Source organism: Nerophis lumbriciformis, linkage group LG05 (genome assembly GCF_033978685.3).
Source record: "Nerophis lumbriciformis linkage group LG05, RoL_Nlum_v2.1, whole genome shotgun sequence".
NCBI classification, from domain to species: domain Eukaryota; kingdom Metazoa; phylum Chordata; class Actinopteri; order Syngnathiformes; family Syngnathidae; genus Nerophis; species Nerophis lumbriciformis.
In genome coordinates this window covers 25250580-25277031 of record NC_084552.2, presented here as the reverse complement: position 1 = coordinate 25277031, position 26452 = coordinate 25250580, and the positions used below count along the sequence as shown (strand labels likewise).

At 38.9% G+C, this 26452-nt stretch overlaps 1 protein-coding gene across 1 annotated transcript in view; it reads right to left on the bottom strand.

Annotated features, from left to right (window-relative positions):
- slc7a8a (solute carrier family 7 member 8a) overlaps positions 1-26452 on the bottom strand; it is a 117277-nt gene that overhangs the window by 34860 nt on the left and 55965 nt on the right. The window contains exons 2-3 of the mRNA XM_061961005.2: positions 22550-22896; positions 106-310 (exon numbers count right to left, since the gene is read on the bottom strand). Coding sequence (XP_061816989.1) covers positions 106-310; positions 22550-22896 — 552 coding nt within the window. The remainder of the gene's footprint in view (positions 1-105; positions 311-22549; positions 22897-26452) is intronic.

Genomic DNA, 26452 nt, shown 5'->3' with positions numbered 1-26452 from the left:
ACTAGTGTTTTGGCACTAAAAATGACAGAGCACTTCTGTCATACAGAGGATCTTTGACTGGCGTTTTAGCAGGACAGTACTGTGCATCTTAAAATGTTTACTCACCCGGCCAAGCCTCCAAAGATGTCCTTCACATATGAGTAGTCCCCCCCCGACTTGGGGATGGTGACACCCAGCTCAGCGTAGCACAGTGCCCCGATGGCGGTGATGACGCCTGTGATGATCCACACCAACAGGGCCACGCCCACTGAGCTGGCGTTCTCCATCACTCCCTTTGGACTGACGAAAATCCCCGAGCCAATAATATTACCTAGGCAAAGAAAGAAGTTTTCAGTTTAGTACTCCACATTTCACATTTAAACATACAAATAGGTCTTTATTTTGTATTTATATATTCTATTCACAGTAATATTAGAGCACAACGAGATCTGTTTGGAAAGCAGTCGAGTGTTCCAAAGTGGCGAGAGAACACTCCATCCAGTTGGTGGCGGTAATGCACGTATCACCGCCAACACAAGACAAAAGAAGAAGAAGAACTTTAAAGGCTAATGGCAGGCACAGGTATGACTTTTATGAACATTTTAATGAATTACAATACCAACAAACAACCTCTTTAGCGTTGCAATAGTTGATCTATTTGGCTACTATTTGTAATCTTAAAAGTATTTGTTACTAATTTGAAATAAGTACAGAATGCAGCTGGGATAGGCCCCAGCACCCCCGTGACCCCGAGAGGGACATGCGGTAGAAAATGGATGGATTGATGGACCACTTATGGAGCCTTATAGGTGGGAGAATTCGGACAATTTAAAAAAATAGGTCAACTGTCGAGGGGGGCCCAATGTGCTTTTTTTTACATGGGGCCCAGAATCTCTGATACTACTACTACTTCCATCATCCAAGTCACATCCGTTGTGCTCTTGAGCAAGACACTTCACCCTTGCTCCTGATGGGTCGTGGTTAGGGTCTTGCATGGCAGCTCCCACCATCAGTGTGTGAATGTGTGTGTGAATGGGTGAATGTGGAAATAGTGTCAAAGCGCTTTGAGTACCTTGAAGGTAGAAAAGTGCTATACAAGTATAACCCATTTACTACAACCACCACTACTACTACTAGTACGACTACCATCACCACCACTACTACTACTACTCCCACTACTACTATGTATATTACTGTGACTACTACCACCACTATTACCACTACCATTATTACTACTGTTACTACTACTACTACCACTACTACTACTACTATTATTACTACTACCCTACTGCTACTACTACTAACATTTATGCTACCACTATCATTATTACTACTACTACTGCTACTACTACCACCACAACTACTACTGCCACTACTAATACTACCAATACAACTATTATTAATACTACCCTACTACTACTCCCACCACTATTATTACTACTACTACTATTATTAATACCATCACCACCACAACTGCTACTACTACAATCACAATTAATACTACCACTACCACTACTACCACCACTACTATTACTTCTACCACTAAGACTACTACTACTACTAACTACCACAACTACTTCTACTACATTATAACCACTACTACTACTACTACTACAACAGCTAACTACTCCAACTACTACTACTACTATTACCATTACAACCACTACTACTACCACCATTATAACCATTACTACTATTACTACTACTACAACTAACTACCACAACTACTACTACTACTACCAACACAACTACTGCTACTACAACTGGTACCATTACTTCCACAACTACTACTAACTACTACTACTACAACTACTAATATTTATACTACTGCAACTACTATCACCACTACATTATTATCATTATTATTATTACTACTACTACTACTACCACCACCATTTCTGCTACCACTATAACCACTACCATTGTTACTACTACTACTACTACCACCACCACTACTACCACTAATACTACTACTATTACTACTACCCTACTACTACGACCATCACTACCACAACTGCAACTACTACAATCACAACTAATACTACCACTACTATTACTACTGCCACTAAGACCACTACAACCATAAGCTACTACTACTAACTACCACAACTACATTATAACCACTACTACAACAGCTAACTACCGCAACTCCTACTACTACTGCTACTACTATTACAATTACAACCACTACTACTACTACCACCATTATAACCACTACTACTAATACAACTAACTACCACAACTACTACTACTACTACTAATACTACTACCACAACAACCACGGCTACTACTACTACAACTGGTACCACTTATTCCACAACTACTACTAATACTACTACATTACAACCAGTACTGCTACTACTACTACTACTAAAACTGGTACCACTACTTCCACAACTACTACTCCCACAACTACTACTAGTACAACTATTACTATTACAACTACCACTAATACCACTCCTCCAATGCAAACATTCAAGTCCCATTTTAACAGCAACATCATGCTATATTAGCCTATTCACAAGACAAAAACCCCAAAATGTTCAAACTTAGGTCTGCAGCTGACTAACTAATGGCAGGGCACTAGGATGCACTTTATGACGTGTGTGACGACGAAGCCTACCCAGAACCTCAAAAGAGAGCGTTTAAGCACCTCTTTTCTCGAAAGAGTAGCAAGTGCAAGTGAGCAAAAGCAAGTGTGGAAGATGATACAATTTCCGTCACCTTTGGTGCTCATAAGCAAGCTCTGTGGATTAGGTATTACTTTGAGGACATTAATAAAATGTTGATTTTGCATAATAGGGGATTTTTAATCCTGCAATATTGTGGTCATTAGATTAGCTCACAATCCAAAATTAAGATATATTTTGTGCACATTGCATCCATTTCACTTAGTTGTAAAATACAGTCAATGGTAAGTCTTGAATACATCATTTACAAACCCCGTTTCCATATGAGTTGGGAAATTGTGTTAGATGTAAATATAAACGGAATACAATGATTTGCAAATCATTTTCAACCCATATTCAGTTGAATATGCTACAAAGACAACATATTTGATGTTCAAACTGATAAACATTTTTTTTTTTGCAAATAATCATTAACTTTAGAATTTGATGCCAGCAACACGTGACAAAGAAGTTGGGAAAGGTGGCAATAAATACTGATAAAGTTGAGGAATGCTCATCAACACTTATTTGGAACATCCCACAGGTGAACAGGCAAATTGGGAACAGGTGGGTGCCATGATTGGGTATAAAAGTAGATTCCATGAAATGCTCAGTCATTCACAAACAAGGATGGGGCGAGGGTCACCACTTTGTCAACAAATGCGTGAGTAAATTGTTGAACAGTTTAAGAAAAACATTTCACAACCAGCTATTGCAAGGAATTTAGGGATTTCACCATCTACGGTCCGTAGGGTCCGTAGGGTTCAGAGAATCTGGAGAAATCACTGCACGTAAGCAGCTAAGCCCGTGACCTTCGATCCCTCAGGCTGTACTGCATCAACAAGCGACATCAGTGTGTAAAGGATATCACCACATGGGCTCAGGAACACTTCAGAAACCCACTGTCAGTAACTACAGTTGGTCGCTACATCTGTAAGTGCAAGTTAAAGCTCTCCTATGCAAGGCGAAAACCGTTTATCAACAACACCCAGAAACGCCGCGGGCTTCGCTGGGCCTGAGCTCATCTAAGATGGACTGATACAAAGTTGAAAAGTTTTCTGTGGTCTGACAAGTCCACATTTCAAATTGTTTTTGGAAACTGTGGACGTCGTGTCCAAAGAGGAAAAGAACCATCCGGATTGTTATAGGCGCAAAGTTGAAAAGCCAGCATCTGTGATGGTATGGGGGTGTATTGGTGCCCAAGACATGGGTAACTTACACATCTGTGAAGGCGCCATTAATGCTGAAAAGTACATACAGGTTTTGGAGCAGCATATGTTGCCATCCAAGCAACGTTACCATGGACGCCCCTGCTTATTTCAGCAAGACAATGCCAAGCCACGTGCTACATCAACGTGGCTTCATAGTAAGAGTGCGGGTACTAGACTGGCCTGCCTGTAGTCCAGACCTGTCTCTCATTGAAAATGTGTGGCGCATTATGAAGCCTAAAATACCACAACGGAATGGGAAAGAATTTCACCTGAGAAGCTTAAAAAATGTGTCTCCTCAGTTCCCAAACGTTTACTGAGTGTTGTTAAAAGGAAAGGCCATGTAACACAGTGGTGAACATGCCCTTTCCCAACTACTTTGGCACGTGTTGCAGCCATGAAATTCTAAGTTAATTATTATTTGCAAAAAAAAATAAAGTTTATGAGTTTGAACATCAAATATCTTGTCTTTGTTGTGCATTCAATTGAATATGGGTTGAAAAGGATTTGCAAATCATTGTATTCCGTTTATATTTACATCTAACACAAATTCCCAACTCATATGGAAACGGGGTTTGTAGTTTGTTTTCTAGCCTGACTTGTTTCTGTCGTATGTAATGTGCCAAATAACACGCCCTAACACTTTTTTTTTTAGAACAGGTGTCTCTTTTGTTCTCAGCGGCTTTGTAGGTGCAAATGCACAGGATAAGAACAGTGCATAAAATGTGAGTGACAGATCTGTGTGTGGGGCAGGGGTGGTTGTCGCCATGGTAATGACACAGCTCAGCCTTTAGGCCGATGGGAAGCACTATTGATTGATTGATTGAAACTTTTATTAGTAGATTGCACAGTGAAGTACATATTCCGTACAATTGACCACTAATTGGTAACACCCGAATAAGTTTTTCAACTTGTTTAAGTCGGGGTCCACTTAAATTGATTCATGATACAGATATATAATATCATATATACTATCATCATAATACAGTCATCACACAAGTTAATCATCAGAGTATATAAATTGAGTTATTTACATCATTTACAATCCGGGGTGTGGGATATGGAGGGGGGGGGGTTGGTATCAACACTTCAGTCATCAACAATTGCATCATCAGAGAAATTGACATTGTAACAGTGTAGGTCTGACTTGGTACATATGTACAGCAAGTATTGGACAGAGAGAGAGAGATCAGAAATTATGAGAAAAAGTGACTATATTTGATTGTTTACAATCCTAAGAGGTATGATGTGGAAGGGAGCGTGTTAGTTTAGGGTTGAAGTTGCCTGGAGGTGTTCTTTTAGTGCAGTTTTGAAGGAGGATAGAGATGCCCTTTCTTTTACACCTGTTGGGAGTGCATTCCACATTGATGTGGCATAGAAAGAGAATGAGTTAAGACCTTTGTTAGATGGGAATCTGGGTTTAACGTGGTTAGTGGAGCTCCCCGTGGTGTTGTGGTTATGGCGGTCATTTACGTTAAGGAAGTAGTTCTACATGTACTTCGGTATCAGGGAGGTGTCGCGGATTTTATAGACAAGGCTCAGTGCAAGTTGTTTTACTCTGTCCTCCACCCTGAGCCAGCCCACTTTGGAGAAGTGGGTAGGAGTGAGGTGTGATCTGGGGTGGAGGTCTAGAAGTAATCTAACTAGCTTGTTCTGGGATGTTTGGAGTCTAGATTTGAGGGTTTTGGAGGTGCTAGAGTACCAGGAGGTGCATGCGTAATCGAAAAAGGGTTGAACGAGAGTTCCCGCCAGAATCTTCATGGTGCTTTTGTTGACCAGAGAGGAGATTCTATAGAGAAATCTCGTTCGTTGGTTGACCTTTTTGATTACCTTGGTTGCCATTTGATCACAGGAAAGATTAGCCTCTAGAATGGAACCTAGGTAGGTGACCTTATCTTTCCTGGTGATAACAATGTCACCCACTTTTATAGTGAAGTCACTGACTTTCTTAAGGTTGATATGGGACCCAAACAGGATGGATTCCGTTTTACCCAAGTGTATGGATAGCTTGTTGTCAGCGAGCTACATCTGTTGATGTAGCAGTAGATCATTATATAGGGGGAGATTTGTACATGTGACACATTGCATGAGCATCAGGGTACACAACAAATGTTGATCTGACATGAGAGGTTACCAAAGCAAAGGTCAGAGGTTGGCGGCCAATAAAAGGGGCGCCAAAGTCAAAGGTTGTGTTAAATCATGTTAAATCATTACCGCCTGCGTGATAGGCAGCACACTACAGTACGAAAGTCCAAGGTATCGATGACATGTGTCTGCACAATGAAGTATCTTTTATAGCAGGAAGTTTTCTGTGCTTAGACATAAAGCAGAACTGGAACTCATTGGTCCAGCCAAGTTCCAGGGCCCGCATGTACATAAGGCTAAAACCAGGCAAGACTTTTTCTTCAAAGATCCTCTATATAACAGTAGTGTTTTGCTGTTTGTAAAAATCTACTGCTGTTTTTTATTGTAAAAGTGCTAGTCCAAGACCTTCCATGTAAACAGAGTGCTTTGCTGTTTCAAGGAACCCACTGTAACTGTGCTGGTCGAATATCTTCTACAATACAGATTGCTTTGGGACTCTACAGCGAAACCGATAGCCAAAGATCATTTATACGACAAGAGTGTTTTGTGTTGTTTCGAAATTAATTGCCATTTTAGAGAATTTACTGCAAAAGCGCTTGTCAAAAATCTTCTAATAACAGCAGTGCTTTGCTGTTTTTAAAAATCTACTGCAAAAACTACAGTCAAAGGCCTTTCTAAATGACAGTAGTGTTTTGCTGTTTTTGGAAATCTAGCATTTTACTGTAAAAGTGCCGTTCAAAATGCTCGATATTTGCTTTGTCTTAGGAAAGCACCTAGAAGTACTTTTTAAAGACTTTTATACATCAGCAATGCTTTGCTGTTTTTAAAAATCTACTGCAAAAACTACAGTCAAAGGCCTTTCTAAATGACAGGAGTGTTTTGCTGTTTTTGGAAATCTAGCATTTTACTGTAAAAGTGCCGTTCAAAATGCTCGATATTTGCTTTGTCTTAGGAAAGCACTTAAAACTACTTTTTAAAAACTTTTATACATCAGCAATGCTTTGCTGTTTTAAAAAATCTACTGCAAAAACTATAGACAAAGGCCTTCTAAATGACAGGAGTGTTTTGCTGTTTTTGGAAATCTCGCATTTTACTGTAAAAGTGCCGTTCAAAATGCTCGATATTTGCTTTGTCTTAGGAAAGCATCTAAAAGTACTTTAAAAAAACTTTTATATAACAGCAGTGCTTTGCTGTTTTTAAAAATATACTGCAAAAACTACAGTCACAGGCCTTTCTAAATGACAGGAGTGTTTTGCTGTTTTTGGAAATCTAGCATTTTACTGTAAAAGTGCCGTTCAAAATGCTCGATATTTGCTTTGTCTTAGGAAAGCACTTAAAACTACTTTTTAAAAACTTTTATACATCAGCAATGCTTTGCTGTTTTTAAAAATCTAATGCAAAAACTATAGACAAAGGCCTTCTAAATGACAGGAGTGTTTTGCTGTTTTTGGAAATCTAGCATTTTACTGTAAAAGTGCCGTTCAAAAAGCTCGATATTTGCTTTGTCTTAGGAAAACACCTAAAAGTACTTTTTAAAAACTTTTATATAACAGCAGTGCTTTGCTGTTTTTAAAAATCTACTGCAAAGACTACAGTCAAAGGCCTTCTAAATGACAGGAGTGTTTTGCTGTTTTTGGAAATCTAGCATTTTACTGTAAAAGTGCTGTTCAAAATGCTCGATATTTGCTTTGTCTTAGGAAAACACCTAAAAGTACTTTTTAAAAACTTTTATATAACAGCAGTGCTTTGCTGTTTTTAAAAATCTACTGCAAAAACTACAGTCAAAGGCCTTTCTAAATGACAGGAGTGTTTTGCTGTTTTTGGAAATCTAGCATTTTACTGTAAAAGTGCCGTTCAAAATGCTTTATATCTGCTTTGTCTTAGGAAACCACCTAAAAGTACTTTTTAAAAACTTTTATATAACAGCAGTGCTTTGCTGTTTTTAAAAATATACTGCAAAAACTACAGACAAAGGCCTTCTAAATGACAGGAGTGTTTTGCTGTTTTTGGAAATTTAGAATTTTACTGTTAATTTGCTGGTCAAAACGCTCTATATAACCGGAGTGATTTTCTGTGTCTTTTCAAAAATATTTTACATAACAGCAGCGCTTTACAGTTTTAGGAATCTCAGGTAGTTTCAAGGATTCTATTATATAAGCGCTATTCAGAGTTTTTCTATATAACTAAAGTGCTTTGCAATTTTTTTTACATTTACTGCAAAAACTATAGTCAAAGATCCTCTCTTTGCGGTTTTTAAAAATCTACTGCTGTTTTCATCATTTTACTACAAAAGTGCTCGTCAAAGTGCTTCTAAAACTGGAGTGTTTTGCAGTTGTTAAGAATCTATTACAAAGACGATTGTAACAGATCCTTTAAATGACAGGAGAGTTTTGCTGTTATTAAAAATGTAACATTTTACTCCAAAAGCACGAGTCAAAAATCTTCTTTTATAACCGGAGTGATTAGCTGTGTCTTAGGAAACCACTACAAAAGTATGTTTAAAAAGTAAACAGTTTTTAGGAACCTCAGGTTGTTTTTAAGATTCTACAACAAAAGCACTGGTCACAGTTCTTCTAAATGACTAAAGTGTTGTGCTTTAAAGTGTTTAGTTCTTTAGAAATCTACTGCAAAAACTATAGTCAAAGATCCTGCTTTGCTGTTTTTAGAAATCTCCTGCTGTTTTTATCAATTTACTGCAAATGTGCTGTTCAAAAATCCTCTCTAATTGGAGTGCTTTGCAGTTTTCTCGTAAGCTACTATAAAAGTACTTCACATTACAGCAGTGCTTTACAGTTATCCAAGTTTGTTTTCAGGATTCTACTGAAAAGCGTTTGGACAAAGTCTATGTAGGTCAAATAATTTGCTGAAAAACCCCACTTTGAGCTGAGCAAGCGGGTCGGTCGTATTTGACCCGCGGGGCACCAGTTGGCACGTTGTGTAAATAGTAAATAAAAACAGAATACAATGATTTGAAAATCCTTTTCAACCTATATCCAATTGAATAGACTGCAAAGACAAGATATTTAATGTTCAAACTGGTAAACTTTGCTATGTATTGCAAATATTAGCTCATTTGGAATTTGATGCTTGCAATATGTTTAAAAAAAGCTGGCACAAGTGGCAAAAAAGACTGAGAAAGTTGAGGAATGCTCATCAAACATTTATTTGTAAAATCCCACACAGGTGAACAAGCTAATTGGGAACAGGTGGGTGCCATGATTGGGTATAAAAGCAGCTTCCATGAAATGCTCAGTCATTCACAAACAAGGATGTGGCGAGGGTCACAGCTTTGTCAACAAATGCGTGAGCAAATTGACCAAAAGTTTAAGAAGAACATTTCTCAACGAGCTATTGCAAGGAATTTAGGGATATCACCATCTACGATCCGTAATATCATCAAAAGGTTCAGAGAGTCTGGAGAAATCACTGCACGTAAGCGATGATATTACGGAACTTCGATCCCTCAGGCGGTACTGCATCAAAAACCAACATCATTGTGTAAAGGATATCACCACCTGGGCTTAGGAACACATCAGAAACCCACTGTCAGTAACTACAGTTGGTCGCTACATCTGTAAGTGCAAGTTAAAACTCTACTATGCAAAGCGAAAGTAATTTATCAACAACACCCAGAAACGCCACCAGCTTCTCTGGGTCCAAGCTCATCTAAGATGGACTGATGCAAAGTGGAAAAGTGTTCTGTGGACTGACGAGTCCACATTTGAAATTGTTTTTGGAAAAATGAAAAAACATCCGGACTGTTATAGGCGCAAAATTCAAAAGCCAGTATCTGTGATGGTATGGGGGTGTATTAGTGCCCAAGGTATGGGTAATTTACACATCTGTGAAGGCACCATTAATGCTGAAAGATACATACAGATTTTGGAGCAACATATATTGCCATCCAAGCAACGTTATCATGGACGCCCCTGCTTATTCCAGCAAGACAATGCCAACCCACATTCTTTTTTTGCAATGTGTTACTGCCATTAAATTCTAAGTTAATGATTATTTGCAAAAAAAAAAAAAAGTTTCTCATTTCGAACATTAAATATCTTGTCTTTGCAGTATATTCAATTGAATATACGTTGAAAAGGATTTGCAAATCATTGTATTCTCTTTTTATTTACGATTTACACAACGTGCCAACTACACTGGTTTTGAGTTTTGAAGACTATCAGGCCTCCGCTGGCTGGCTTGCAGTTTCATAAAGGAAGCAGTTCGGTCTCAGATGTGATGTAATAAGCACATTTCTGTTCCTCCTGTCTGACTCTTTGGTTTCCACTTTAATCTCCTCACAATACATCTACGAGCTTTCAGACAGCGAGGAGGATTCTGAGCAAGTTGTTTTGTAGGATACACCGTCTTCACCAGTCATGTGCATTTTTCATTAAAATTAATACCGCACTGCATCTTAAGAAGGAACATCAGTAGTTTTAGTTCCTGACTGGAGCCAAATATGGTTCCTTAATGCATGCATAATATATATATATATATATATATATATATATATATATATATGTATTAGAGATGCGCGGTTTGCGGACACAACCGCGGAGTCCGCGGATAAACGGCGGGTAAAAATAGATTTTAAATAGATGCGGGCGGTTGAACCAATTCGGAAATATATATACATAGTTAAATGTTGTTACCCACATACGAAAAACGAGCAGCACTCTTTGAAACAGTCAATTATTAATCAGGCACCGCGTCCCAGCAACAAGTGCCGCAAGTGAGCGCTCCTTCAGCGCAGCAGGGCACATTTTAGAGGCCAGGCGCTCTCGCATGAATCCTGGCACTGTAGATGCCATTTTATTCCTGCATAGTGCTAACAAAAAAAAAGTAAGTAGACATACGGTTGGATATGTTAAACGAATTAGTCTACGTTACCTATATGCTATACCAAATAAGCCCATGTCTAACCTATATTGAGTTTGGTCAGCTAAGTAATTTTGATGGTTACGTGTTGTTTGGGCGCATTACAATGCAAAGGAATTAAGGCAATTGCGTTGTTTATTGTGGTTTTTTTCTATTCGAGATATACTACTATGTGTGAATAATTATTTGGCCTCGCTTTCAAGTGAAGCGCATCTCCGATTGGCGACAATGTAAGGCTATTTAGCCTGCTTTGTTTGTCGCGACCGTCTATTTTCATTATAATTCAAGTTTGATGATAAAGTGCAGTCTGATGGGTTTGATTCCCCCCCTTCAGCTATTTGCCTTGGCCAATAAGTTCCAGGTAATTTGTTATTATTATTTATTGAATTTATTTTTGTTTAAATAGAGATGACATACATATGTTATTGTATAATTTAAGTTTGTGCGTGTGATTGACAGCCTAAGGTTTATGAGGCACATTTTTTATTTATTTTTTTATTTCAACTTAAAAACGTATGAGCCTATGCCTACAACATAGGCTATGGGTTTATCTTTATTTTCCTGCCTGTCGTTGACAATGGAGATTGTCTGATATTTTGTCATGGCTGCAGATCAATCAATAAAGGTTCATCTTTGTCGCGAAATTGTTCACTGTTTCACTGTGCACCCCGCCCTCGTCCCTATTTGAGCATTATAACGTTAACAAGTTAATATTCATTGAAATAAATTCAGAACATTTTTTTTACCTAACGAAAATATAGGCCTAGTCTTTCTAAAACATTTTTTTAACTTCTTAACAGCATTGTTCTGCTTTCTGCAACTGCGCACATAAAGTGTGAGGAACGCACTCCTGATCTGAGGGCATTGGCAACAATAGTCAACACTTTCTTAATGGAAATGACAATAATATTATAATAATGATAAATAATATTATCACGCATTAATATATCTTAGCCACTAATGCGTGGCCAAGATATATTAATGCGTGGCACGCAGTCTCTGCTGCATTGGATCAGTCTCCTTTCTTTAACAGGCAAAAGCTTTATAACCTCTCTAATATGCTTGCATCGTCTATATTAGATATATAACAACTGGCGGATGGCGGGCGGGTGTGGTTTTGATAAAATGTTGGTTCGGGTGGATGCGGATGGTTGACGACTTTTGTGATGCGGTTGCGGATGAAATAATTGCCTATCCGCGAATCTCTAATATATATATATATATATACTTTCAAAATATATATATATTTTTTAAATCAGATTCATTACATGTTTGAATTTTGATTACGGTAATCGTAGTAAATTACTTGCTTGAATCATTTCAATTAACTTTGAAAAAGACCCCAATATTTTGACACAGATGCAATTCTAATGTCAGAATGTCATACAAGAACATATTTAAAATGTTTTACTTTAGTGCGCATTGCTGAAAACTTGGTAACAGTTTTATCTTAAGTCCTGTCGAGTGCATTTTGCAGTGAAATTTGCCAGTGAGTACACCAGTCGTAGTCTCCTTACTAATCATGCATTGACCTGATCACTGACTGCACAGCAACTCGCGTCACCTTACAGTTAACCATCAGCGGTTAAGGTAAAAGAGCATGTGCACTCAAAATAAACTTTGTGTTTCTTCTGCGATGTGATATTTTTTGGTGATTAATCACGTGCATTGATCACTGCATTAACTTTAACAGCCATAATTTATACATATACAAATGTCCACGAAAAGCTTCCATACCAAAAGTGAATACAGCGCTTATGTCTCAGTAAGCAATGGTGTTATCTAGGGTTGGGCGATATGGACGAAAAAGTATATCTTGATATATTTTTCCTTAAACTCAATATTCGATATTTATCTCGATACATTTTTCAGTGAAAGTATACATATACAGATATAAATTTTTGAGCGATATTCACTGAAATTGAAGTGAATGACAACTGTACTGTAAACAGTCCATCCATCCATCCATTTTCTACCGCGTGTCCCTTTTGGGGTCGCGGGGGGTGCTGGAGCCTATCTCAGCTGCATTCGGGCGGAAGGCGGGGTACACCCTGGACAAGTTGCCACCTCAATGACACTTTTATTAACCCAGTTAGTCAAGATGGGTATTAACAGCACATAAAATAAACTGATTAAGTAGGACATAATTACATAACATATATAAAATAGAAAAGTAAATAACATTGCTGTGCAAATAATACAAAATGTATCAAACTCAGATAAAAATTAAAGCTGCAAGCAGCGATGGACAGGACCGACTTTGAGGGCTCATAAAATCCAAACCGGAGCAGTAATTAAAACTCTTTCATCAACTTTTAATCAGAAGGGTTCAATCTCTCTCCTGTGCTAGTTTGAAGCCGACACGACAAAGGAGATAATGTTTGAAAAAAGGTGACTGTTTTTACACAACTTTTGTTTTGAAGGGGGAATTGCAAACTTCCTGTTGATTTTTGCTGGGGGTTGTCAGTGTAAGAAATATAGGTCTAAGTGAGACCTACATAGAGGTTTTTGTTTCACGTCTCTACGACATTCCTACTGGGAGTTACAGGCAGTTTTGTCTGTGTTTTCTTCCTAGGGGGCGCTAGAGCGCAATTTTGAGTTTTGGGGTTGGGTTTTTTTGATTACATCGCAATTTTCGCTAGTCCTGATGTGTGTGTCCAATTTGGTGAGTTTTGAAGCATGTTAAGGGGGTCAAATTACAGCTCAAAGAGGCGGCGGTACAATAATAAAATGCTAGAAATACATTAGGGTCCTCTGTCCCAAAGGGACTCGGTCCCTAAAAATTATTTGCAGGCAGGCACTTTGTGATTTCACTTCCTGGTTCGATGACCCGCCCTATCTTGCGTCTGATTGGCCTGTCCCTAACCAATCGTGACTCATCATAGTAAACAACCAACCACTCATGGATGTTCTTATACGTGCAAGCACATCTTGGAAGGAGGAAGGGGAGGGGTTTAGTAGCCCATGGAGGGGGAACGGGGGAGAACAAGGAACACAACAAATAAAATAAAATGAAATTAATTATATCGATATTACAATTAGGGATGTCCGATAATGGCTTTTTGCCGATATCCGATATTCCGATATTGACCAAACCCTTAATTACCGATACCGATATCAACCGATATATACAGTCGTGGAATTAACATATTATTATGCCTAATTTGGACAACCAGGTATGGTGAAGATAAGGTCCTTTTAAAAAAAAAAAAAAAAAAAAAATAAGATAAATAAATTTAAAAAAAAATCTTGAATAAAAAAGAAAGTAAAACAATATAAAAACAGTTACATAGAAACTAGTAATTAATGAAAATGAGTAAAATTAACTGTTAAAGGTTAGTACTATTAGTGGACCAGCAGCACGCACAATCATGTGTGCTTACGGACTGTATCCCTTGCAGACTGTATTGATATATATTGATATATAATGTAGGAACCAGAATATTAATAACAGAAAGAAACAACCCTTTTGTGTGAATGAGTGTAAATGGGGGAGGAAGGTTTTTTGGGTCGGTGTATTAATTGTAAGTGTATCTTGTGTTTTTTATGTTGATTTAATACAAAAAAAAATTAAAAATTAAAAAAACAAACAAACAACAAAAAAAACGATACGATAATTAAAAAAACGATACCGATAATTTCCGATATTACATTTTAAAGCATTTATCGGTCGATAATATCTGCAGGCCGATATTATCGGACATCTCTAATTACAATATTTTCTTAATCCATATCTTGTTCAAAAATATATCGATATATCTTACAAACTCGATATATCTTCCAGCCCTAGTGTTATCCATTATCTCGGCAAGGCACCATGTAATAGAGAATGATATACTTTATGGTAGTCAATGTGCAGCTTGTATAGCAGTCTTTATTTTATTCTCCATTGAAATTCAGTCAACACACGGGCATTATTGTCTAAATAGCTGGCAACGCAGCAAGATAATTGTGTCTTCAGCATGGTGGTGGTAAGGCATTATCATGGTCCTGGGCTGCACGAGTGCTGCCGGCACGGGGAAAGCTGCAGTTGATGTCCTCTGACATTCTGAAGCCAAAAACTGAGCCGCAGTAAGATTAGCGAGTTGAAAATGCAGCACAGCCACTCGAGCCAGCTCAGTTCTGATATCATAAATCAAGCATTTAAGATGCCGACGAGACAGGTAGCGACACATGAAACGTTCTGCAGCACTACCTCCGTCAAACCCCTTGCAGTGCGAGTGCAAACACAAATCAAATCCACTAAATAAATACAGCTTAGCAGCAGACTAATACAAGAGTGTTGTCGGGGCAGGGCTGCTCTTTTACCCCCAAGTGGCCAAGAGTTGTAATCCCGATTCAAAGGCGAGGGATCACGGCGGAGACCAGTCACCCTGATCTCAAGCAGCCCTCGCACGTGACCTGAAAGCCGTGCTGATGCGTGGACTTTGGATGGCCATAAACGCCTCCAAGTGCACCCAACAAAGAACATGTTTTGGGTTTCTCAGCCTTCCTGTCTGAAGACTTAGTGGAAAAAGTCACAATAAAGGTGGTTCTCTGTCTCCCCGCCCTTATTTTCTCTCTTCTAGCAAACCTCTCGGGACTTCCTGTGCCCTTGTCTTTCCTCCGGTTTCCACGGTAACGCATGAATTAATGACTCATCCCCTAAACCCCCACCTCCTTCACTCCCACAATAACCTGTCAAGGTCAACAGGAAAACCACAGGCGTGGTGACATGTGGGGCATCCCCCATGGGCTGTGGTGAAAGTCATGCACGTATCTTAAACTTGGGCTATTCAATTGTCGGCCCGGGGGCCCACATCCGGCCTGGGAATTACAAAATACCGGCCCCCGAGTTCAGTTCCAAAACTTGGGAGACAAACTATTCTGCAGCAAATTCATAAAAACACTCCTGTTGCAAAGAGGAACTTGGACCACTTGAAACATGGTGGCAGATCCTTGCATTGAGATAACAACACAGAACACTGGGGTCCAGATTTGGGATTTACATAAATGCAAGTGTTCCTCAAGGCAGTGTTTTTCATCCTTTTTTGAGCCAAGGCACATTTTCTGCGTTGAAAAAATCCGGAGGCACACCACCAGCAGAAATCACTAAAAAACGAAACTCAGTTGACAGTAAAAAGTCGTTGTCGCAATTGTTGGATATGACTTTAAACCATAACCAAGCATGCATCACTATAGCTCTTGTCTCAAAGTAGGTGTACTGTCACCACCTGTCACATCACACCCTGACTTATTTGTAGTTTTTTGCTGTTTCCCTGTGTGTAGTGTTTTAGTTCTTGTCGTGTGCTCCTATTTTGGTGGCTTTTCCTCTTTTTTTTGGTATTTTCCTGTAGTCTTCCTTTGAGCGATATTTCCCGCATCTACTTTGTTTTAGCAATCAAGAATATTTCAGTTGTTTTTATCCTTCTTTGTGGGGACATTGTTGATTGTCATGTCATGTTCGGATGTAAGTCTTTGCTGTCGTCCAGCATCTGTTTTTGTTTACTTTGTAGCCAGTTCAGTTTTAGTTTCGTTCTGCATAGCCTTCCCTAAGCTTCAATGCCTTTTCTTAGGGGCACTCACCTGTTTGTTTATTTTTGGTTTAAGCATTAGACACCTTTTTACCTGCACGATGCCTCCCGCTGTTTACGACATCTACAAAGCAATTAGCCACCGGCTGCCACCTACTGATATGAAAGAGTATTACACGGTTACTCTGCCGAGCTCTAGACAGCACCGACACTCAACAACAACACATCATTTGCAGACTATAATTACTTTTTTAACCCAAATAGGTGAATTTAGATAATCTCCCACGGCACACCAGACTGTATCTCACGGCACACTAGTGTGCCGCGGCACAGTGGTTGAAAAACACTGCCTCAAGACACCTCTTTAAGTCCTCTCCTTTTTGGCAGGCACAATTCTTTTTTTTTTATAGCGTTCCTCAAGGTTCTGTTTTAGGTCCTCTCTTTTTTACCATTTGGGCTCTTCAGTGGCCCGCTGGTTCAGTTGATAAAACCTGTGAGAGACTCACATTTATGCAGCCGATTCTCAAAATGATTCAAAGAGATGATATTTGATTAGCTTTTCGCAGTAGGTCCTTAAAAAAACACAGCGATCCTGTAATTTGGCTGTTTTTAAGGACCTTCTGCAAAAAAAGCTAGTGAGCTGAGTCTCTCACAAGTTTTATGAACTGAACTCGCGGGCCACTAAAGAGCCCAAATGATAAAAAAGAGAGGACCTAAAATGGAACCTTGAGGAAAACCAATAGCATACACATTACGAAAAATAATTGTACCCGCGTCCTCTACAATAGACATTTGATTTTGGTTTATTTATTTTGTCAGAGCGCTCCTGTAACCCTGACAAAATAAATAAAAGAAAATGAATTGTCTACTGTAGAGGACATTGTTTTTCCTGTATACTCAAAGTAAGACTAAAAATAAAAGCTTTCTGGAAATGTGGCCCTATAAAACAATTCAGGTGAAAATCCCTGTCCTGTTGTATAATTACTCGATAAATAGTCAATGACTTATGGACAATTTTCAACCAATCTTGTTGAAATTGTACACATATGTGCTCGTCATATAAAAGTGGGTGACATTGTTATCACCAGGAAAGATAAGGTCACCTACCTAGGTTCCATTCTAGAGGCTAATCTTTCCTGTGATAAAATGGCAACCAAGGTAATCAGAAAGGTCAACCAACCAACGGGATTTATCTACAGAATCTCCTCTCTGGTCAACAAAAACACCATGAAGATTCTAGTGGGAACTCTCGTTCAACTCTTTTTCGATTAAAGGTACCCTAACACCTCCAAAACCCTCAAATCTAGACTCCAAACATCCCAGAACAAGCTAGTCAGGTTACTTCTAGACCTCCACCCCAGACCACACCTCACTCCTACCCACTTCTCCAAAGTGGGCTGGCTCAGGGTGGAGGACAGAGTAAAACAACTTGCACTGAGCCTAGTCTATAAAATCCGCTACACCTCCCTGATACCGAAGTACATGTCAAACTACTTCCTTAACGTAAATGACCGCCATAACCACAACACCAGGGGGAGCTCCACTAACCACGTTAAACCCAGATTCCGATCTAACAATGGTCTTAACTCATTCTCCTTCTATGCCACATCAATGTGGAATGCACTCCCAACAGGTGTAAAAGAAAGTTCATCTCTATCCTCCTTCAAAACCGCACTAAAAGAACCCCTCCAGGCAACTTTAACACTAAACTAACACCCCCCCCCCCCCCCCTCCACATCCTACCTCCCTGGATTGTAAATAATCAAATGTATATACTTGTTCTTATGCTTTCTGAACTCACTATGTTCACTGCTCGCTGTACATATCCTACCAAGTCAGTCCTACACTGTGTCAATGTCCATTTCTCAGATGATGCAATTATTGATCACTGAAGTGCTGATATCAAACTCCCCCCCCCCCCCGCCCACACACACCACCCTGCACATCCCACCCCCCAGATTGTAAATAATGTAAATAATTAGAGATAAATGCTTTAAAATGTAATATCGGAAATTATCGGCATAATTTTTTTTATTATCGGTATCGTTTTTTTTGTTTTGTTTTTTTAATTAAATCAACATAAAAAACACAAGATACACTTAAAATTAGTGCACCAACCCAAAAAACCTCCCTCCCCCATTTACACTCATTCACACAAAAGGGTTGTTTCTTTCTGTTATTAATATTCTGGTTCCTACATTATATATCAATATATATCAATACAGTCTGCAAGGGATACAGTCCATAAGCACACATGATTGTGCGTGCTGCTGGTCCACTAATAGTACTAACCTTTAACAGTTAAATTTACTCATTTTCATTAATTACTAGTTTCTATGTAACTGTTTTTATATTGTTTTACTTTCTTTTTTATTCAAGAAAATGTTTTTAATTTATTTATCTTATTTTATATTATTAATATTTTAAAAAAGGACCTTATCTTCACCAAACCTGGTTGTCCAAATTAGGTATAACAATGTGTTAATTCCACGACTGTATATATCGGTATCGGTTCTTATCGGTATCGGTTGATATCGGTATCGGTAAATAAGGAGTTGGACAATATCGGAATATCGGATATCGGCAAAAAGCCATTATCGTATATCCCTATAAATAATGTAAATAATTCGATGTATATACTCTGATGATTAACTTGTGTGATGACTGTATTATGATGATAGTATACATTTGTACCATGAATTGATTAACGTGGAGCCCGACTTAAACAAGTTGAAAAACTTATTCGGGTGTTACCATTTAGTGGTTAATTGTACGGAATATGTACTATACTGTGCAATCTACTAATAAAAGTTTCAATCAATCAATCAAAGTCAGTCCACAAAACGTGCTGAAGTTACAGCGGGTGTTTCGTAGAGCCGTGTGAGAAATTTCAAGTCAATCAAACGTCGCAAGTTTAATAACAGCGCCACTGTGTGGTGATTAGAGACAGCTCCCCAAGTGCAGCCATTTACGGCCTGTGCCGCTGTTTTTTTTTTTTTTTTGGGGCCCGCTGCACGTTGATGGAATAAAATGTAGCAAATGGGCATGATATTTAAAAAAAAAAAGCTGTCAATATTACAAAATTAAGAAAATATATCATACTGGCCGACCGCATGCTTTGATTTTTCAGCATGCGGCCACTGGTTGAAGTAGTTTGAACACGCTTGGCTTACAGCTGTGCTTCTCAAATATTTTCATTCTTTCTGGAAGGGCAACATATTTCCTGCCTCGCTCTACACCATGACTATAAATAGTATCATTTGTCTATAAAATAGCTAGTATTGCAGCATAACATTGTAAGCTTATTAACATTAAAGTAAACACCACCACCGTGGTTACAGTGAAGCCAAGTGCTACATGTGCTTCTGGTACGGAAAAAAAAAGCAAGTTCCCCGAGGTCACACGCGCCCCGTCCCCGGGGGAGGACCGCCACACTATTTGAGAAGGACTGGCTTACAGAAACAAATATCATCGTGACCCAACTGAAAAAGAGGGGCCATTTTATATTCAGGGGTCTAGAAATGTTTGCATCTAAACCAGGGGTGTCAAACTCATTTTAGATCGGGGGCCACATGGAGAAAAATCTACTCCCAAGTAAAATCACGGCACGATAACTTAAAAATAAAGACAACTTCAGATTGTTTTCTTTGCTTAAAAATAGAAAAAGCACATTCTGAAATTGTACAAATCATAATGTTTTTTTGTTTTTTTTTACAATTACATGTTGTGGTTAATAGTATTCTATATTTATTTATCGTTATTTATACTTTCTGAATAAATTATGTGATTATGTTCATCAGTCAACTCATTGGTGTTAATTTTCAATCTATAAATATAAAAAAATGTATATCAAAATCAAATTACAGGATGTTATTTATGTACTTTGCTCATTTTCCTCGACTGGTGGTTTATTTTATTTTTTTACATATGTAGCATCATCTACAAATAATTGCTTTTGCGACATCCGGTGGACACATTTAGAACAGCAGTTTCTTTCATTCAAAAATTCCAGGTTCATTTTTATACTTAGCCAACTCATCCCGCGGGCTGGGTAAAAACCTGTTGGCGGGCCTGATCCGTTACGTTTGATACGTTTGACACCCCTGATCTAAACCAATGGGTGGCGCTAAACAACTTCTCCCCAAAAGCTTGTCAGAGTTTTTCTTCCTGTCACACACACACACACACACACACACACACACACTCACACACACACACACACACACACACACAGACACACACAAGTGACTTGGAGAGACATATATGATATATGTTGAAAATTATTATATATTAAATTTGGACGCTGGCCATGTTCAATGGGTAAATGTACATAGTAAGTAAATGTACATAGTAACTCTCTCACACACACACACACACACACACACACACACATGCACATATACACACACATACACACGTGACTTGGAGAGACATATATGATATATGTTGCATAATATTATACATTATATTTGGACACTGGCCATGTTCAACGGGTAAATGTACATAGTAAGTAAATGTACATAGTAAGTACAAACCCCGTTTCCATATGAGTTGGGAAATTGTGTTAGATGTAAATATAAACGGAATACAATGATTTGCAAATCATTTTCAACCCATATTCAGTTGAATATGCTACAAAGACAACATATTTGACGTTCAAACTGATAAACTTTTTTTTTTGCAAATAATCATTAACTTTAGAATTTGACGCCAGCAACACGTGACAAAGAAGTTGGGAAAGGTGGCAATAAATACTGATAAAGTTGAGGAATGCTCATCAAACACTTATTTGGAACATCCCACAGGTGAACAGGCAAATTGGGAACAGGTGGGTGCCATGATTGGGTATAAAAGTAGATTCCATGAAATGCTCAGTCATTCACAAACAAGGATGGGGCGAGGGTCACCACTTTGTCAACAAATGCGTGAGCAAATTGTTGAACAGTTTAAGAAAAACCTTTCTCAACCAGCTATTGCAAGGAATTTAGGGATTTCACCATCTACGGTCCGTAATATCATCAAAGGGTTCAGAGAATCTGGAGAAATCACTGCACGTAAGCAGCTAAGTCTGTGACCTTCGATCCCTCAAGTTGTACTGCATCAACAAGCGACATCAGTGTGTAAAGGATATCACCACATGGGCTCAGGAACACTTCAGAAACCCACTGTCAGTAACTACAGTTGGTCGCTACATCTGTAAGTGCAAGTTAAAACTCTCCTATGCAAGGCGAAAACCGTTTATCAACAACACCCAGATACGCCGTCGGCTTCGCTGGGCCTGAGCTCATCTAACATGGACTGATACAAAGTGGAAAAGTGTTCTGTGGTCTGACGAGTCCATATTTCAAATTGTTTTTGGAAACTGTGGACGTCGTGTCATCCGGACTAAAGAGGAAAAGAACCATCCGGATTGTTATAGGCGCAAAGTTGAAAAGCCAGCATCTGTGATGGTATGGGGGTGTATTAGTGCCCAAGACATGGGTAACTTACACATCTGTGAAGGCGCCATTAATGCTGAAAAGTACATACAGGTTTTGAAGCAACATATGTTGCCATCCAAGCAACGTTACCATGGACGCCCCTGCTTATTTCAGCAAGACAATGCCAAGCCACGTGTTACATCAACATGGCTTCATAGTAAAAGAGTGCGGGTACTAGACTGGCCTGCCTGTAGTCCAGACCTGTCTCCCATTGAAAATGTGTGGCGCATTATGAAGCCTAAAATGACTGGACTGTTGAACAAAGCAAGAATGGGAAAGAATTGCACCTGAGAAGCTTAAAAAATGTGTCTCCTCAGTTCCCAAACGTTTACTGAGTGTTGTTAAAAGGAAAGGCCATGTAACACATGCCCTTTCCCAACTACTTAGGCACGTGTTGCAGCCATGAAATTCTAAGTTAATTATTATTTGCAATAAAAAAAATGTTTATCAGTTTGAACATCAAATATGTTGTCTTTGTAGCATATTCAACTGAATATGGGTTGAAAAGCATTTGCAAATCATTGTATTCCGTTTATATTTACATCTAACACAATTTCCCAACTCATATGGAAACGGGGTTTGTACATGTATGTAAGTAAATGTAAATGGTAAAAGGTGAGGTGAGTGAGTAGGTGTCAGTTGCAAGATCGGTGGCGTTTTGAGACTGAAAAAAATACTTTCGTGTGTTGTAAATGAGTCATTAAAGTTCCCAATGCAGGATGAGTGGTGTGACTTACCAACAATGATACCACAGGCGCTCACCAGTCCTATTTCCTTCTTCAGTGCAACTCCTCCTCCTCCTCCTCCTCCTTCTGCAGACTCTTGCTCGCTGGCATCCTTGGCAGATGCACCTCGCTGCCTGGGACCGTCCGACATGTTGAGTCTCCTTGCGTAATGTTGTCTCCTGCCGTCGGGCGCGCTCCTCGTCCTTGCGCGCAAAGAAGCGGGGAGGGATTGTTGCGCTGTCAGCAACCCGCGAGGCGCCGGCTTGTCATGAAGAAGTGGCACAAAACACCCACGCGGGTTGGTCGGGTGTCCAAAATCCTCCCGTGGTGCCTCAGGTCCACTGCTGGTGGCGGGTGTTCTAAAAAAAAAAAAAAAAAAAAAAAATGTACCGCGCGTTTAGTGTCTTCCGAGCATCCTCGCAGGCGGGAGGTGTTCTTCAAAGCAGCGTCACCCCACAGCCGCCCTGTGTTTTTATGCGCGCACTATGACGTCATTGGGCGGACTATCCATGTTGTGGACACTAGCTCCGCCCACCTCTCGGCTCCTAAACGTGTTTTTAATCCTCTCGCAGGACCCTCCCCTCTTTTCATCAGCTGTTCAATCACTCACCCCATATGACTGTGATCCGTGATCGGATGAATGCATACTTCAGGCTCCAAAATACAACTTAAAAGAGCTCGAGATAAATAATAAAAAAAAAAAAACTGTTACCGCGTTGTGTGCAAATTAAAAGATATGCATACAAGTAAAACAAAAAAAACAAAAATTTTTAAATTTTTGGATGACAATCTGACAAAATAAAAATTGTATTTGAGAACACATGGGGTGTTTTCTAAAGAAAATTTAATCACCTGTGATTAGTCATCCACAGGGGCGCCGCTAGGGATTTTGGGCCCCATGAAAAGAATCTTTACAGGGCCCCCAACACAGTGTCATTATTTTTTCTGTATTATAATTTCATCATCATTAGGGGCCTCTCTGGGCCCCCCTCCGTCATGAGCCCCTAAAATCCGTCTCCTTTACCCCCCGTTTTCGGCGCCCCTGGTCATCCATCCATCCATCCATCCATCCATCCATTATTTGCCACTAGCCCCTTTCTGGGTCGCAGAGGGGCTGGAGCCTACTCCAGCTGCACTTGTGTGGAAGGCAGGGTACACCCTGGACAAATCGCATATATATATATATATATATATATATATATATATATATATATATATATATATATATATATATATATATATATATATATATATATATATATATATATATGTATGTATGTATGTATGTGTGGGAAAAAAATCACAAGACTACTTCATCTCTTCATCTCTGACGAGTCCACATTTCAAATTGTTTTTGGAAACTGTGGACGTCGTGTCCTCCGGACCAAAGAGGAAAAGAACCATCCGGATTGTTATAGGCGCAAAGTTGAAAAGCCAGCATCTGTGATGGTATGGGGGTGTATTAGTGCCCAAGACATGGGTAACTTACACATCTGTGAAGGCACCATTAATGCTGATAGGTACATACAGGTTTTGGAGCAACATATGTTGCCATCCAAGCAACGTTACCATGGACGCCCCTGCTTATTTCAGCAAGACAATGCCAAGCCACGTGTTACATCAACGTGGCTTCATAGTAAAAGAGTGCGGGTACTAGACTGGCCTGCCTGTAGTCCAGACCTGTCTCCCATTGAAAATGTGTGGCGCATTATGAAGCCTAAAATACCACAACGGAGACCCCCGGACTGTTGAACAACTTAAGCTGTACATCAAGCAAGAATGGGAAAGAATTCCACCTGAGAAGCTTAAAAAATGTGTCTCCTCAGTTCCCAAACGAGTGTTGTTAAAAGGAAAGCCCATACAACACAGTGGTGAACATGCCCTTTCCCAACTACTTTGGCACGTGTTGCAGCCATGAAATTCTAAGTTAATTATTATTTGCAAAAAAAAAATAAAGTTTATGTTTGAACATCAAATATCTTGTCTTTGTAGTGCATTCAATTGAATATGGGTTGAAAAGGATTTGCAAATCATTGTATTCCGTTTATATTTACATCTAACACAATTTCCCAACTCATATGGAAACGGGGTTTGTATATATATAGATTTATATATATATATATATATATATATATATATATATATATATATATATCAGAGGTGGGTAGTAACGCGCTACATTTACTCCGTTACATCTACTTGAGTAACTTTTGGGATAAATTGTACTTCTAAGAGTAGTTTTATTGCAACATACTTTTACTTTTACTTGAGTATATTTATAGAGAAGAAACGCTACTTTTACTCCGCTACTTTTATCTACATTCAGCTCGCTACTCGCTACTATTTTTTATCGATCTGTTAATGCACGCTTTGTTTGTTTTGGTCTGTCAGACAGACCTTCATAGTGCCTGCGTTTCAACAAATACAGTCACTGGTGACGTTCACTCCGTTCCACCAATCAGATGCAGTCACTGGTGACGTTGGACCAATCAAACAGAGCCAGGCGGTCACAAGTTGAAAAACTTATTGGGGTGTTACCATTTAGTGGTCGATTGTACGGAATATATACTGTACTGTGCAATCTACTAATAAAAGTTTCAATCAATCAATCAAAAGTGTGAAGGAAAAAAGACCCTTTTATTTCAACTGTACATCCCGTCAAAAGCCTAAAGACTGACTGCACAGTTCCTGTCTTCACAATAAAAGTGCCGCTCCATTGCGCCTGCGCTTTCAAAACAAGAGTCTCCGAAAGCCAGCGCAAACAAGCTAGCAAGCTACGGAGTTTGCCGCCAATGTATTTCTTGTAAAGTATATAAAAACGAATATGGAAGCTGGACAAATAAGATGCCAAAAATCAACCACTTTCATGTGGTATTAGACAGAAAGGAGGAACTTTTTTCTCCTCCATTTGAAAACGTGGACGCTATACTGTCTGATTACAGTCAATGCAAGTCATCAGAATCAGGTAATACACCAACTTATATTCTTGTCTTCATGAAAGAAAGGAATCTATATGTGTTAAACATGCATGTATATTCATTAAAACACCTTTAACATGTAAACAAAAACGGCAAAATAAATAAATATAAATTATATATATATATATATATATATATATATATATATATATATATATATATAAATGTGTGTGTATGTATGTATATATATATATGTATATATATATATATATATATATATATATATATATATATATATATATATATATATATATGTCTTAATAAGGTTATCCAAAAAAAAATCACAAGACTATTTCATCTCTACAGGCCTCTACAGTCTTGTGATTTTTTTTCCCCACACATACATATATTGCGCTCTACTACGGTATCGAGCACTATTTTTTGGATAACCTTATTAAGACATATACTCCGCTCCAAATTGACATTTGTTGAGCACTGTACGACGGTCAGAAATGGAAAAATTCAACATCGACTACTCCACGAAGAACATTCCCATACCCGCGCAGAATGACTACAAGCTAAGGCTCATAGAAAAGACGGAACACTTCCTAAGAAGGATGCGGTGGAAAGCACATTTTTTCCTCCACCCTGAAACAAAAGGAATGCAAAAGGAAACTTACGGATTCAAATCTACCAAGAACCCACCCACAGTTGAGGAACTAAAGGATTTTGAGAACGACATGCTCAAAATGATACAATCAGTCAAATTCAAGCCAATCCGCAACCCACTCCTCACCAAGCTGAAAAATGACAAGGAGCGCATCAAGAAAGTAAACAACCTCATCATAGCTGCCGATAAAACCACAAACTTCTACAGAATGGACATACCAGAACACCACACCTTACTGGACAGAAGCATCACCAAATCATACAAAAAAGCGCAACCCAATACCTTACAGAACATCCACCTGGAAAATAAAAGGATCGCGGCTGAACT